Source organism: Vombatus ursinus, unplaced genomic scaffold, assembly GCF_900497805.2.
Source record: "Vombatus ursinus unplaced genomic scaffold, bare-nosed wombat genome assembly UNPS02014784.1, whole genome shotgun sequence".
Taxonomy (NCBI): domain Eukaryota; kingdom Metazoa; phylum Chordata; class Mammalia; order Diprotodontia; family Vombatidae; genus Vombatus; species Vombatus ursinus.
In genome coordinates this window covers 10,767,419-10,783,046 of record NW_020954562.1, presented here as the reverse complement: position 1 = coordinate 10,783,046, position 15,628 = coordinate 10,767,419, and the positions used below count along the sequence as shown (strand labels likewise).

Here is a 15,628-nt window from a genome sequence, read left to right as displayed (position 1 = left end):
CATTATTTTTTACATGTGAGTACTCCTTCAACCTACAAAAATCACAACCCCAATTTTCATGAGTTTCTGTGGTAACAGGAATTAAGAATTCCCTGGCTGTCAACCTTCTGATGAGGAACCTCTCTGAACTCATTTATGCCAGTCTTCAGATGATAGAAACTAACCAATGAATTGCCTATTCTCAAGCCTTTCTAGCTCAGGAGGAAGACCTTCCAAGGATTATATTCTGCTGGGATAGCCTTCTATAATTCAGGTTTATATCTGCACCAAGATAAGGCATTGGAAGAGTGAAGAGTTGTTATTGTTGTTTAAACAAATTAAATAGTTTAAAATTTACTAAGGAACTTCCTATGTATAATAATTACCTTATGATACATTCTTTTTAATATAAGGTAAAATTTGATTTTAATTTATTTTATTATATATTATATCTTTATAATTTAATATAATAATTACATGCATGTATAACACATACACACATAATTTAGGGATTTTTTAAAAACTCTAATTAAAGAGAGATTTTTTTAAAGAGAGATTTTATTAGTTTTTGCATGAGAAACTCCTAATAATTAATTTAATAAATTTAATGTAAGGCAAATATTAATTGGTGCTTTTTTTTTAATTAGAATTTTCAGGTGTTCTTAAAGTATAATTTCAGCAAGACTTCCAGTATGATATATATTGTATTGACTAATGAGCAATAAATCATTTCATACAACCGTAGAAATCAATCTGACAAATAGAGAAATAACTATTAAAGATATTAAATGATGCTCTTGCCTTTGAAATACGTAATACATTAGCAGAAACATAAAAAAAAAAATGAAGTGGATAAACCAAACTTCATTTTTGTGTTCATGTCAATATTTTTGATCCTGTTCATGTTCTGTGCCTCTCATAACTCAGAGTGAGCTCAATTTAATTGTACCAATAAAAAGGGATAGCCAGAATTGTTTTTTTTTTTTTGGGGGGGTAGGCAATGGAGTTAAGTGACTTGACCAGGGTCACACAGCTAGTAAGTGTTATGTGTCTGAGGCCGCATTCGAACTCATGTCCTCCTGATTCCAGGGCCGGTGCTCTATCCACTGCGCCACCTAACTACCCCCCAAAATTGTTCCTTCTTACTATTGTTTAAGACATTTTGGATAAATAAGATCACCTTTGATAAAGCAGAGACAACCCAAAAATACAGCCCATGTTCTCCACAACATCTTAGATCAAGAGGTCAGAAAAGTGTATAACCTTTCTCTCATCTCCCCCACTACCCTTACCTTACAACACCACCAGAATGAAAACTAATCAATTGGCTTCTATCTGTGGTGGGATAAATATTTCTATGTTCAGGACAGGGCCGAGAATGATGCTGTACTATCATATGACTTTTCTAGGGGAGAGGAGGAGAAATTCTTCAAATTGAATAATTTCTGCATCTCATTTATCTATAGATAAAGAGTGTGAAAGAGAAGTGCTTTAGTCACATAGGTAATAGGGTTTTTCCTCCCATGAAAATGATATATATATGTGCATATATGTGTGTATGTGTATGTACACACATACATACACATAATTTAGATATTAGTTTCTGCACGAGAAACTCCTAATAATGCACATCAGTACCTTCTCTACAATTTATAATTTTGAGTTACTTGGTGGCTTGCAAATGACTTGTTCATGGTCATACAATTATCCTAAGTAAACAGGAGGCCTCAAACCCCAGTCTTCCTGATTCTGAGGCCACTATGCCATGCTGCCTCTTAAAATTCTATTTTTTGGAATGACTGGTTAACAAGAAGTATGATGTCATCTTATGCTTATGTAACATGGATCAACTAGATGATAGGGGCATTTGTTGGAGAATGCACAGATATTTCCTACATAGTTTCATTCCACTGAATAGAAGGAAGCTAGTAGATATGAGGAGGCTTGAGCTCTGTAACAGGTGTAAAGAAAGAGAGAGTCCTTTCATTGGCTGAGCTGACTCATGAGTTGTGCAAAAAAAAAAAAAAATCAAACTACCTGGCTCTTGGGAATTCTCTTTCTTTCCAGATGTGAAATGTGTAGACAATTTGGAGTTGGTCCCCAGAGCTGGATGGAGCAGGGGTGACTGCCCTGTCTCTCACCCTGCCTCAAAGAGGTGCTGAGCAGATGGTTGTCTTTATTGCTGTGTTTGTTATTTTCTGATCTTTGGTGAATAGAAGTCTCCAGGTGACCTTGTAAGTCTTGAAAGACCTTAAAGAATGGGTTGTGGCCAAAGCATTATCCAGCCACTAGCATTGTTTCAGCAGCAGTATCCACATGGACAGCACTGGTAACAGAGTCCATATAAACAGCAGTGGCTGACAGTATAGAAAGCTTCTGTATTGGACATTGGCCACTTCCAGGAGAGAAGATGAGCTTGGTCTGGCTTACCAGCAAAACTGATTATGGTAAAATATAAAATGCCCAATTAGCATATTACAAAACTGTTCTGATGAGATTTAAAATATTAGCCTCCCAACTGATTGCAATTATAGCTTTAAGTTGCTAAATCCTTTCCTATTCATTCTGTCCACGCATACTGTGATTCTTTTATGCTTAACATTTCTCTGTGTGTAGGAATAAACTACCTGTACTATACCTGATTCATGTTGTACGTTGAATGTTTCTTTTACTTTCCACTTTGTGGGGAGGGTGCGCCAAACATGAGCCATGACTCAAACTACAATTAGATCACTCCTAGGATGCCAAGGTGAAGGCTTGTTAGCAAGCCAATCAGTGTGAGAACAGGGAATCTAGTCTTTTTAATTAGGGGTGAGGCTTCCCCAGGAATGAACCCCATTACAAAATGCTTAACTAGACAGAGGACAGGTTTGGGTGGGCACCCCAGCTCCCACTCTCCCAGCAATGGTTGTTCTATGTTGGATATAAAAGATGGGATTCTGAATGATGACCTCTGTGTAATGTTCTATGTTTTTCAAAAAGGCTGTGAAAAATTGGATGATTTCTATAAAAACTACAAGCTGCTTGACACTTGTAAGAGAACAACTATTACAAAAATGAAAAGCTGTTATGGCCCTCTGAGAAGGGGTTTTGCTAATGACTCCTCATTCTCCTTGTGTTTCTGAAATGAAAAGAGACTGATATTGAAAGGGCTGGAAGTGATACAAATGTCTAGGAGTGTTTTTCCACCAACTACCAGTTGCTGCTGTTTTTGAAACTCATTTCTACTCTCCTGCTGAGGGAGGCAATGCATTGTTTTAAGGTTCTACAAAGAGCATTATTTTTATTTGAAAACCACTGTTAGTGGAAAGCTATAAATGTAAACTAGGATTTCATATGTAAATATAGAAAAGCTATAACTTACCATTTTAAACCATTTGTTTTTAAAAATTAGACTCAGCCTTTTACTTTTACATTTTAGTACCCACTCATCCCATGCCATTAAATAAATTTTTAAAAGTGAATTATCCTACTTCTCTCCCATTTCTTTTAAGCTAAAAAAAAAATCCAAAAGAAGAAAGATAAAATAATGGATAGATAATTCTGGCCTCTGAGCCAGGATGACTTGGGCTCAATTCCCATTTCTGACACATATTGTCTATGACCCTAGGTACATCACTTAACTTCTCAATGCTGCCATGCAACTGAAACCTTAAGTTACAAAAATATCCCGATCTATCATGATCCCAGAAGTTCCTCACTGGGACCTTTATATTCTGATGAAATCACAGGTCTGGTTAAAAACAATTAATTCAAATTTCCTCAATTTTTGAAGAAAAGTACATTTCTAGTGATTTGGTTTATTATCTAAATATATTTCATTTAAAAAGAAAATTAGATAGTAGGTGAATATGGGATCTCTTAGTATCTAAGTAATGATAAGTTAATAATATAATATTTGGTGATATCATTATTATAATATCATAATTATATTAATAACATCATTTATATTATTATATAATATGGTAATAATGATATGGCAACTAAGTAATAATGGGTAGCTAGGAAGATAGAATGCTGGGGCTGGAGTTGGGAAGACTCATCTTCTTGAGTTCAAGTCTGGCCTCTGACACTTATTAGCTGTGTGACCCTGGGCAAGTAACTTAAACCTGTTTACCTCAATTTCTCAACTGTAAAAATAAGATGGAGAAGGAAATGGCAAACCATGCCAGGATCTTTGCCAAGAAAACCACCAGTAGAGTTATTAAGGGCTGGATACAACTGAAACAACTGAACAACAACAAAAGTAACAATAACATTTTCCCCAATTTTACTCTTGTTCAGGCAAGGTCCCCTACAATTCTGAGTTCGTCAGCAAATATTTATTAAGAACTTAATATGTGCAAGCACTGGGCTAAATGTTGGTAATGGTTGCTGTCCTTCATTGTCAAAGAAGACCAAAATGATATCACTATGTTGGGGGTGAAGGTGCAGTGTGTCCCACTGTGACTGATCAGACCAATACAAGCTCATAAGGCTCTACCACAAGTCAGGCACAAACAGTCTACATAAACAATTGGAGTGAAGATGTGTCTAAATGTGCACATCTCAGGTTTCTTTTGAGCTACTGTAATTCTGCTTCACTCAGAGCACGATGCCTTCTTTGATGTCAGCACACCATGCTGGGCAGTCCTTTGCCAGTGTCTCCCATGTCACACAATAGATTCCAAAGGATTCAAAGAAGGGCAAAAACAGGGTCCCCGACCTCAAGAAGCTAACATTCTAGTGAAGGAGATTATATACAAAAAAAAATGTAATACACACACATAGTGAAAACAGAAGTTAATCTCAAAGGGAAAGCCTTACAGTGTGAGTGGGGTGACTGCAGAAAGTGGGATTTGAGCTGAATCTTGAAGGAAACCAGGCAAGCCAGGAGGTGGAGGTGAGGAGGGAGAGAATAAGCTCCTCTAATATCCAAAGAGCTCTCCAAATAGGTCCCAACTGCCCACAACAACTATAATCATCATCTATCATTTGCTGTGCATGAACTACGCAGCTATGATAACGATAATGTGAGCATTCCCAGTCTATGAGGAAATTTGTCTACAATGAAACCCTTATGATGTGACCCGAGGAGCACTATCATATGTAGTGTCTAGATTCTAAAATTATCTCATTTAAGATATCAAGGAAAATCCAGTAAACTGAAATGGGTGGAACCTTAAGTCAGATACTATCTGAAATGAGTTGACCAGCAGTCATAAAATCCATAAGAGAGACAAGCCTCAAGCAAGATCAGCAGTCACAAGGTTGTAATGAGAAAGAGTTATTAATGCACCAAAGAAGTATATTCATAGTATAGAAAAAGGTGAATTAGATATGAAACCTGAGGATATAGATTCAAATCCAGGCTCTGAGACTTAATACCTGTGTAACCCTAAGCAAGCCACTTAATCTTGATGGCTTCTGCAGCCTCCTGCCAGATCCTTATAATGGTGAGATGGTGGCGTGGGAAGGGTGGTGGGAAGGGTTAGCCTAGCTGATTACTATGGACTCCTTCAGCACACAAGATCAAGTGACACCGAGAGAGATTCCTAATTACCATTTTTACCTTCTCCCCTTATAGGAGAAAAAAACGCTCATTTAAATTGATTGAGATAATTCAGCCTTTTTTTATACACAAAGGAAAAAGTTAATATTGTTTTATGAAGACTAGTTAAAAGTAACTCAAAGAAGTATCTGTTATCCTTTTAAAAATAAATAGTTTATAAAGGAGGTTTTGAGGCTGGGGGAGGGGGGATATTCAGAAATGAGAATGATGTTTAAACAAAAGACATCAATAAAAGTTATTTAAAAATTTAAAAAGTAGAATTTGAATTTGTAAAACAAAAAACAGACCCCCCAAAAAGATTAAAAAGAGTTCAATTAACATAATTATTCTCAAGAAAGATCTTTGGATATTGGAATAAAACACACTAACCAAGAAACAGATGTGTCAAACAACCTGTTCTTAATATTTTTTTTTTACTTTAAAATAGCAAGTCCATTCAGAGCATAAAATATGAATTGGCAACAAGAAAACTAAAGTTATTTAGAACATATGGGGCTCTAGAAGCCCAGTCTCCAAAGTCACGGCTATCAAAAGTTGAACTTGTAAAGGTTCCAAAGGAAATTTTTATTTGAAATATTTCAAAGCACTTTTTTTTCCTTTGTACATGCAAAAACAATTGCTTGACGTTTCCCAGAACAGTGACAAGTTTCTGTTATTTTTTAAAAATACTTCACACTCATGCTCAAAGATCCTGAGATTTAACTGTTAGCAAGCTGTTTCCATTTCTAAACTCTTGAGTCTGTTTTCCTTTCTCAACCAGAAAGTGCTTGATGTTTTAAGGTGTTTTTTTTTCCCCCAAGGGGGTGGTAGAGAGGAAGGAGTCAGGGACCAGTAGGATGTGAAAGAGAACAGCAAGAGGAAACAGTGCTCTGGTTTGACTCTTCTGGGAGGCCCTTGTTAACCCTTCACTTTTGAGCAGGTGTAAAACCTTCTCCTTGGGGAAATGGTTGGTCTCTTGCTCTCTCTTTTTTTTTTCCATTGCCTTCCAGCTACTCCCTCCAAAGTGCTGGGGAGTGTGTGTGAAAGAGATTGGGGTAAGTTTGAAGGAGGGGATGAACCGATACAGATTCCTCCCCCGACCCTTTCACTCATGAAATTGTATGGGGGCTGCAGCATTGTAAATAAGCTATTAATGCAGCCTTTTGAGTGAGCTGACTCCCACACAGTCCAGGTGCCTGAAAAACAGCCTTATAGAGTGCATTAGCAAAATCAGTTAACTTGAGTTTACTTCCATGGCAATTCTATAGAAGATGTGCTTATTTTTTGGGGCGGGGGAGAGGTCTCTGTTGTGCTAGATTTAATCAATGTAGAAAGCAGAGGCCAGCTCATTCTAGCTACTACAAAAAGCAGTCCCTGCTGTTAAGGGACTTACATTTACTGGGAAATAGCAATATGTACACAGATAAGTAAATAGAAGATACCTTGAAGTAAGAGCAAAAAGAAAAAACTAGGAGATAAAGTTTTCCTTTCCTTTGAACTTAGCAGGTGGCACCTGAAGAAAGTAGGTGACTTTTTTTTTCTTTTTTTTTTTCTTGGTGAGGCAATTGAGGTTAAGGGATATGCCCAGAGTCACACAGTTAGTAAGTGTTAAGTGTCTGAGGTTGGATTTGAACTCAGGTCCTCCTGACTTCAAGGCCAGACCTCTATTCACTGCGCCACCTAGCTGCCCTGAAAGTAGGTGACTCTTGAAGAAAGTAATGGATTCTAAGAGGTGAAGGGGAGAAAAGTACATTCTTGGAACAGCCTAGGCAAAGGTGTTGGGAATGCTAAAGGGGAAATGGAATGCCAAATTCACATAACAGCTAGTAGGCCACTATGGCTGAAACATTATTGCAAGTTTGTTAGCATGTCACAAAACTCCAGCTCCTAACTAAACCTGATCTTAGGAAGTCAGAGATTACTTATGTTTCTCTCTCCTCCCAGAAGACACTAATTCAGTTACACAGATACATTAGCTTGTCAGGTCTATCACCCTATATCTCTCTAAAAAGTGCTCTATATTGTAACCTTCCATGAAGGTCTGGAGCCAAACACTCATTTTTATTGACTAATTGTAGATACGGTGAGAATAGCAAAGGGGTGCAAGGAAGTATGTAAAAACATAACACAGGACACTGGTCATTGGATTTCTAAGACAAAATGAATTAATAGAATTCCACTTGATTAAAATAAAAAATGAAAGTCCATTCTGAAATCACTTGCTTTTTTTAGATGACTGATAATTCAAGTATGATGAAACTCAGAAGTCACAGACTAGAGCTATTCACATATTATTGCAATATGTCTCTGATTCCATGTTTCCTTTTTAACAGGTTCCTTATAATTCCTATGTTGTTACTGCCACCACAATTTGCAAAGCATTTTTTTTTTACCTCTTTCTGCTCTTTTCTCAGAAATGCTTGTCAAGCACGTTGGTTGTTCTGAATGTTATATAAAAACATCTTCTTCATTGATACATAGGTCACCAACAATGATTTTGGCAAAATAAGTGATAATCACCTTTGGAGATGACTCTTGGAGTGAAGAAAACCCACAATGACCACTCTACTCTAAGCCAAAGGTACAAAAAAAAAGAATAATCACACATCTAATGTACAAATTGAGTGGGAATTGAATACATTCCAAGTTTCTAACACCTTCTCCCTGCTTCCTCAGAAAAAGATCCTGTAACTTACTAGATGTGTTACCTTGAACTGATCACTTCAGTAGGCTGTGTTTATTTATGAGACATTTAGATGGAAAAAAAATAAAGGCAGTTCATAGATCAACTAAATTCCATATAGATGGGGTTTATGAAGCAACATGTATATAGATGAAAGCACAATGCTGTCCTGTTTCCTTGGGGAAAAACCAGGATGGACAAGTACAAGAATAATTTCTTAGGAATTAAAAAAAGGTTTTTAGAACCTACTGAGTTAATTTCCAACTTATCTTCTGGTTCAAGATGTACATCAAAACAGGAATAAAGCTGTACAGTCTTCCTTTTCAAGTTTAACATCCTTTTATAAGATGATGTTGTTGTGTCTTAATGCCACTTACCTGCTTCCCATCAAGGGTACAGAGCCTCTTGACAACACCCGAATCTAGTTTAATTGCTTCTGTGATATCTGTTAAGACTTGCTCAAATGAATGGGCTGTCTTTTTATTCAGCAGGATCCTCACAGCTTTTCGGGGCTTCACTCCACTCCGAATCACAGTCACTAGTTTGGGCTTGATGAAATCTTTGCTTTCCTTCACTTCACTCTTTGTAGAAGCTAAGGGCGTCACTGGCCGAGCTGACCCAGCCTTGATGTTCACTGACCAGTTTGGATTAACATTCTTGGTGTAATCAACTTTGCGAAATGGTTCATTAGATGCACATACATAACTTTCACCTAAAAAAAAAAACACCAAAAAACATGTCTTATTAGCATCTTTCCTCACTATAGAAACTTTTTCTGCCTCTGGAAGCTGTTTTTTTGTCCCAAGAAATAACATTTATGAAAATTTTAAATGTTCCACTACTGAAAAACAGGTTAATTCAATAGTTGTTTTTTTTTTAAATGAGCTCAATTCAAGACAATATGGTAGTAAAAGAATGAACCTTGGAATACAATTCAGGAAGCCTGGATCCTAGCCCTGACCTTGCAATTAACTCTGTAACCTTGTCAGGTCATTTCAGAAGGATGTAATAAAGAAAGGATACTGGAAATCCAGCTCTACTACTTCAGGGAAAATCTTTTTACCTCTTTGGACCTTAAATACCTTCAAGTACTCATCAGTAAAGCTGGTTAGACTACAACAGGAGTTCTTTCTTTTTTTAGGGGAGTGGTGAAGGCAATTGGGGTTAAGTGACTGCCCAGGGTCACACAGTCAGCAAATGTACAAGGCTGGATTTGAACTCGGGTCCTCCTGACTCCAGGGCCGGGCTAGAGCAGGAATTCTTAACTTAGGCTCTGTGAATGTGTGTTTTTTTTTTAAATATTTTTATAATTGTACTTCAATACAATTAATTTCCTTTGTAATCCTATCTATTGTATTTTATGCATTTAGAAGCATTATTCTGAAACCAAATCCACATGCTTCAACAGACACAAGCATCAAGGACACAAAAAAAATGCAAAAACTGCTGGACTAGATGATTCTGATTTTGACTTCTAAATCTATGATTCCAATCTATAAAAGGTTTTTCTTTTTGGAAAGAAAAAATAAATTTATCTATTTTATGGCAATTAAGGAAACAGTTCTGACACTATACATGTCTGCTCCCCCCTCCCCCCTGCAATCCAAAGATTCAATTCAACACTGCATCTTCACAGGCTTGATCAAGTAACATTCAAAGACCATTTATTCAACAAAATGATGTTCACACAAATGAAGAATTTAAAGTTTTGATAATACAAAGAAACAAAAATCTTAGTGAGATTTCTTTTCACTAAGGAATCAGATTTGCAGAAGAAACAACTATCCACATGTCCATTCAAAAATGCTTAATGTCATTACATAATCAATAAAATTAATCCATTCAAAGTGCCTTGGTATCTTCTGCCTAATTTTCCTTACAATCATCATTGAATCAATAATATTTTAAATAGTTTTTACTAATAAGTAACTGGACACTTTAAAATTTTGAAAAAAAAGTTAGATTTGTACAAGCATAGTTACATTATTTCTGTGACTGTGGGCAAATTACTGAACTTCTCTGAGGCTCAACTTAGACTAAGGTCCTTTTAGTCTCTAAAATCTATAAATCTATTATCTTTTGAAATGTATTATACTATAAAATGGAAAACATTAATATATCAGCATCACATTAAATGAATACTGTATCTATTTAATATATATTGTCATACATATATGCTACTACAGATATACATTACATATAGATATAGACATATTTTTCCAGGTCTGTGATTTATTATCAGGCATAGTCCTGATGTGGAAACTCCTCCTACTAATGTAAATCAGCAACTCATTGGTAGATTAAAGTCTCAGTGCCTGAGAGGTTAAGCAATTTGTCCATGGTCACACAGGCAGAACTGGAACCCAGATCTTGACTCCAAGGTGAATCCTCAGGATACTATATCATGCTCCTTCATATCTAAGTAACTGTGTGGGGGTAGGAGTAGGATGTGGTGCTATCTTCACCAAGGCAGATCACAATCTATGTATAACTTAGTAGATAATTACCTAAGTCTCAAAGAGTTTAAGAGATTTGTCCATAGTCAGAGGTAGGACTTGAACCCAGGTCTGATTACTAGTCCAGCACTCTATCCTATGCCAAGCTACCACTAATATTTTTGGGAGGTCTAGAAGGGTGAGAAACTTAGCATAGGAAACTCCTAGTGAGAAAACTTCCTCTACTGATGCAATTCTACAACTTATAGACTTAAAGAGTTTCTTGGGACACCCATGAAGTTAAGTGACTAGTCCAAGGTCACTCAGATAATATATGCCCACTGCAGGTGGGATTTGACACCAAATCTTCCTGACTCCAAGACCAGTTCTCTATTCACTGGGATATACTGATTCTAATACATACATGAGAAATTAAAATAGTAATAAAAAGTGTTCATCTGGAAGACACAAAATACTTTTACTTATATAAGACCTAAATGTTTAGCAAAGATTCATCCTTACAGTACCCCTACAGTTGCATAAAACATAATTGTCTTATTCAAAAAAGGGAAAACCAATCATGAGAAAACTGGCCAAGAGTATATAATAAGTGTCCACAGAATATAAGTTTCCTGAGAGCAAGGATGGCTGTGTTTTTGCCTTTGTAGCCCTAGCTACTTTCTCCAGTAAGTAGCATATAGTAGGTGCTTAATCAAGGCTTATTGAATGACTCATTGGCTTAGTAGCAAAACCAAAACCACAAGAATCATTGCAAAAACTAGTTAAGCCTTCAAATTAAAAGTATTTCTATGAATATAGTTTATAGATAGGTCATTGTTCAAATGACTAGAGGACAGGTTCTTACAAAGAAACCAAGTCTGAATTCTAGCCCCAATACAGATAATTTTATTCAACGTCAGTAAAGAGTTGCAATGCAGTTTTATTTGTGTGTTTGGAGAAGGAATTTCTCAACTCTGCCTTATTAGTCTGGTTCACCTAATATACTCTAAAAGAGATCTAATTTGATTTTAATCCAATAAAAAAGCAACCATATATTTTGAAGAGGTATGCAAGAACTAAGTTAATTTATAATCATCCTTTGATTTTAAGCAAAAAGCAAACTGCACAATAGGAAACAGTAAAAAAAAAGTTTTTAACTGGGGACAATACTAAATATTATTTCTAAACAACATTAAATACTAAATATTTAAAATTTTAATACTAAATATTAAAAGCCTGCGTTTTTGTCCAAAGGTACTTCAAAATCAATGAAATGGTAGGGAAGGGAAGAGATACTATGGCCAAACGACAGCAGAGAAGAATAAGACAGCCGGGATATGCAATAGAAGGCAGAGGGAACTGAACAGGCAAAGATGGTAAAAGAAAGAAAACAAAGGAAAAGAATAGATTTTGTAAATTAATGTATTCCCTGCACAGAAGATTTCCAATGACCTAAGCAATATGCCAAACAGAAGAGCTAAGGCCTACTTTCCAAATTTTTCTGCATTCCCTTCAACACTCATTTCCCCTAATTCGCTTTGGAAAAATCATAGTTTAAAAAAAATTGCTTTGCTTCCCATGTGTCTCTGAGTCTGTATTGCATAAACTCTTGGGTTTTTCCCCCTTTCTCAAATGCAGCTAAAAGTTTAAAATAATTCATTCAAAATGCACATGCATAAGTCTTTTCCCAATCCCTACCACTGTAGAGATTAAAAGAAAAGCAGGAGACAAAGCCTTGCTCTCCGGATATATTGTAGGGTTTCACCAATTTTTGGCCAAAGTCTTGGCACAGCTTTAGTCAATAACTAAGGAATTTCTGAGCTCATTTAGGACCATCTTGGATCTTTCCCCAAACTTTTTCTACAACACAGCAAAATCTTGGTGTCATCAAGTTTGTCTGCAAAAAAAGACAACTTTACAACCAAATGGTAACCAAAGTCCAAATCTCAACTTTATCCATGTAACTTCACTTTGCAGCCCTGACAGCTGGTTAACATTCCACTTCAAGAAGCTCTGAATTTAATCTAAAAACAAAATACCCACAAAGGAACTTTTCCAGTCTGAAAAACCACATTAGCCTAACCACACCCAATAACTTCTTTGCTATTCTCCATAAGTATCCCCTAATAGTAAAAATGTCCAAGAATTCCCCATAAACACAAAAAAGGAAGGAGAATCTTTATTAAATACTTTTTAAAATTTGCATCATTGACTTATTGTCTTTATGTTAATAGCCAAAGGTGACTGGACTGTGTTCAAGTGGTACAGTTGAAAAAGTACTGGAATTGGAACCAAAGCACCTGAATTAAAATCCTACTCTGCCACTTACTGCTTGTGTGATCTAGGGTAGCTCACTAACTCTTCTGAGCCCCAGTTTACTTATTTGTAAAATGAGGAATTTGGACTAGATGCCATCACAGGTCTCTAATGGATCTATATCTATGATCCTATGAATTGAATTATCTAAAAATATTGTGATCTGACTTCAAATTTAACAAGTTGAGAGGATATGAAAAGTCTCCAAAGTCTTATAACAATCAGCAGGGACAATTCTTTTGGCCACTAAGTACTCAGCTTATTAGACTACAAAGTATCTTTTTCTGGAAAAATTATAAATATGGCCCTTTATTATCTTATTCTCTAAAAGTACATTTAGCCTGACAGATAAAGACTGAAAAACATAATGACTGATGAGGAAAAATATCTGAGTCTTCATTCCTGTAGGGTGATATTATGATCAAGGCAGTTAGGGAGCACAGTGGATAGAACACCAGGCCTGAAATCAGGAAGACCCATCTTCCCGAGTTCAAATGTGGCCTCAGACACTTACTAGCTGTGTAACCCTGGATGAGTCACTTAATCTTGATTACCTCAGTTTCCTCATCTGTCAAATGAGCTGGAGAAGGAAATGGCAAACCACTCCAGTATCTTTGCCAGGAAAGCCCCAAATGGGGTCATGAAGAGTTGGACTATTCATGGAGTTGAAAATAACTGAACTGAATAATCCTTACAGTCTAAAGTTAAATCCTAGCTCTGTCATTTACTAGTCCTGTGATCTTAGGCAATTCCCTCAAACTCTCTGAGTCTAGTTTCCTCAACTGTTAAATGAGGGTGTTAGACTAGATGACCTCAGAGGTACCCAACAGCACTAAACTTATGATCTATTATTCTTGTGATGAGAAAGAAAACTTATTAATAAAGAACCCATTATGGAGGAATAATATTAAATATCAAAGAATATTTTCTCCTCTTTTGGTCAGCCAAATTATTTAGCCAAGAAACTCAAGACTGCAGAAGAATCTTGGCAGACTTTTTCGCAGAGGGTGTTGTTGCCCATGTCTGGAACTGCTTTCTCCAATGTACAGCTCAAATGCCATTTCCTTTTCCCCCAGTTATTAGCTCTCTCTCTCTCTCTCTTAAAAATATTTTGCATCATTTAATATATTTTGTCCTATTTGTATATTTTGCATTATTTTGTATATTCACTTTCCTCATCCAAAAAATAATGAGGTTGGACTAGTAGACTCTAAAGTCCCTTTTCAGGTCTAAAGATTGTATTATCTTAAATACTTTGTAATCTCTTTATCTGTGTGCCTGTTATATACCCCACAATACAGTGACATTCCTTGTCATGGACTGGTTCGTGTTTGTGTTTGTCCTTGTATTCTTAGATCCCCTTGCTCCAGGAGGTAGGTCATTAATGTCTGTAAATTGAACTGAAAGACCTTAATTACTTCAAATTGGGATGATGTTTCTAACACTAACCTGAACTAGAGGTTCAGGATAAAATGTATCCTGCAGAAATAAGTAATACTTATTTCAAATGAGATAATTTTAGCAGTAACCATATTTGTAGTAGGTGGTAGATGCTTGTTTACAACAAAGTCTGACATGATTCAGGAACACTCAGAGTTTCAATTGAGCATTATCTTACCAACTGTCTATTCTAACTCTTTAAAAAGCAAGTCATATGTTTCCTGATCAAATGAGAACGAACACAGAAAAATGGGAAACTGCAGAGAACAGGGAAGAGCAGGGTGCTGTATGGAAAAAAAAGAACATTTCTTTTCCCTTTCTACATCTTATTCTGAGAAGAGTAATCAAACCACAAAACTGCTGCTTCTGGAAAGGGTAGGGTAATTTACTGCATATGGCTCCACTCATCATTCCTGTAACTCTGCAGATAAAAACTCCCTTCCTGGTCATCACTAGCCCTAAGTGTTGTCTTCTCCATTAGAATGGAAGCTCCTAATGGGCAGGGATTGTCTCACTTTTGAATTTGCATCAAAGGGCTAAACACAGTTCTTGGCATGCAGTAGGCACCTAATCAATGCTTTTTCATTCACTCCTTGGCAGAAGTTAAGGTGATATTATGTTGAAATCTTGTTAGTTATTGAGAAACTTAGAATCCCTCATACTTTTCTAACACCTAAATCCAAGATCTGCTTCTTGACAGGAAGATAAAGGAAATAAAGACAAACAAAGAAGATAAAGATCTCAGGCACCCACTCTCTAAAAAAAAGCCAGAAATCTCAGTTTGGATTCTTGTATCAAGTACATACAACATAATTGTGAGAGTTGTCCCATGTGTACATTAACAGTATACACGTCTCCATCTAAGGCATGTTTAAATTAGCTTCCACACCCAGCTGCTTAAGTAAAATACAGGGTGGAAAAGCAAAAGACTGATTTATTACTCTGTTAGAGCAAACAACTTAATTGTGTCTTGCAACCAAACAGCAGAACAGCCAGAATTTAAACTCATACAAAGCAATATGGATGGGACAGTAGAAAGAATATTATGCAAGTATGAGGTTTGAGATTAGGTTCTCAGTAGTTACTACCATTTGTTTAGTACTTGTAAGAACTTGGGAAGATAAAGCCTTCTTTAAAGCCTTAATTATCTCATCTATAAAATGGAAATAGTTCCTCCTCCTTGACCATAAATGACTAGACCAATGTATCCCAAATTCAGTCTCTTCCTTTAAAATAAATAATTCT

At 36.2% G+C, this 15,628-nt stretch overlaps 1 protein-coding gene across 2 annotated transcripts in view; it reads right to left on the bottom strand.

The window, feature by feature from the left end:
- The window catches only part of DCLK2 (doublecortin like kinase 2), a 211,049-nt gene that overhangs the window by 173,139 nt on the left and 22,282 nt on the right, over positions 1–15,628 (bottom strand). For both annotated transcript variants that reach the window (XR_003569517.1, XM_027866862.1), the window contains exon 2: positions 8,570–8,904. Coding sequence is in view for 1 of the 2 variants with exons in the window: in XM_027866862.1 (XP_027722663.1) it covers positions 8,570–8,904 (335 nt within the window). In the remaining variant the exon portion in view is untranslated. The remainder of the gene's footprint in view (positions 1–8,569; positions 8,905–15,628) is intronic.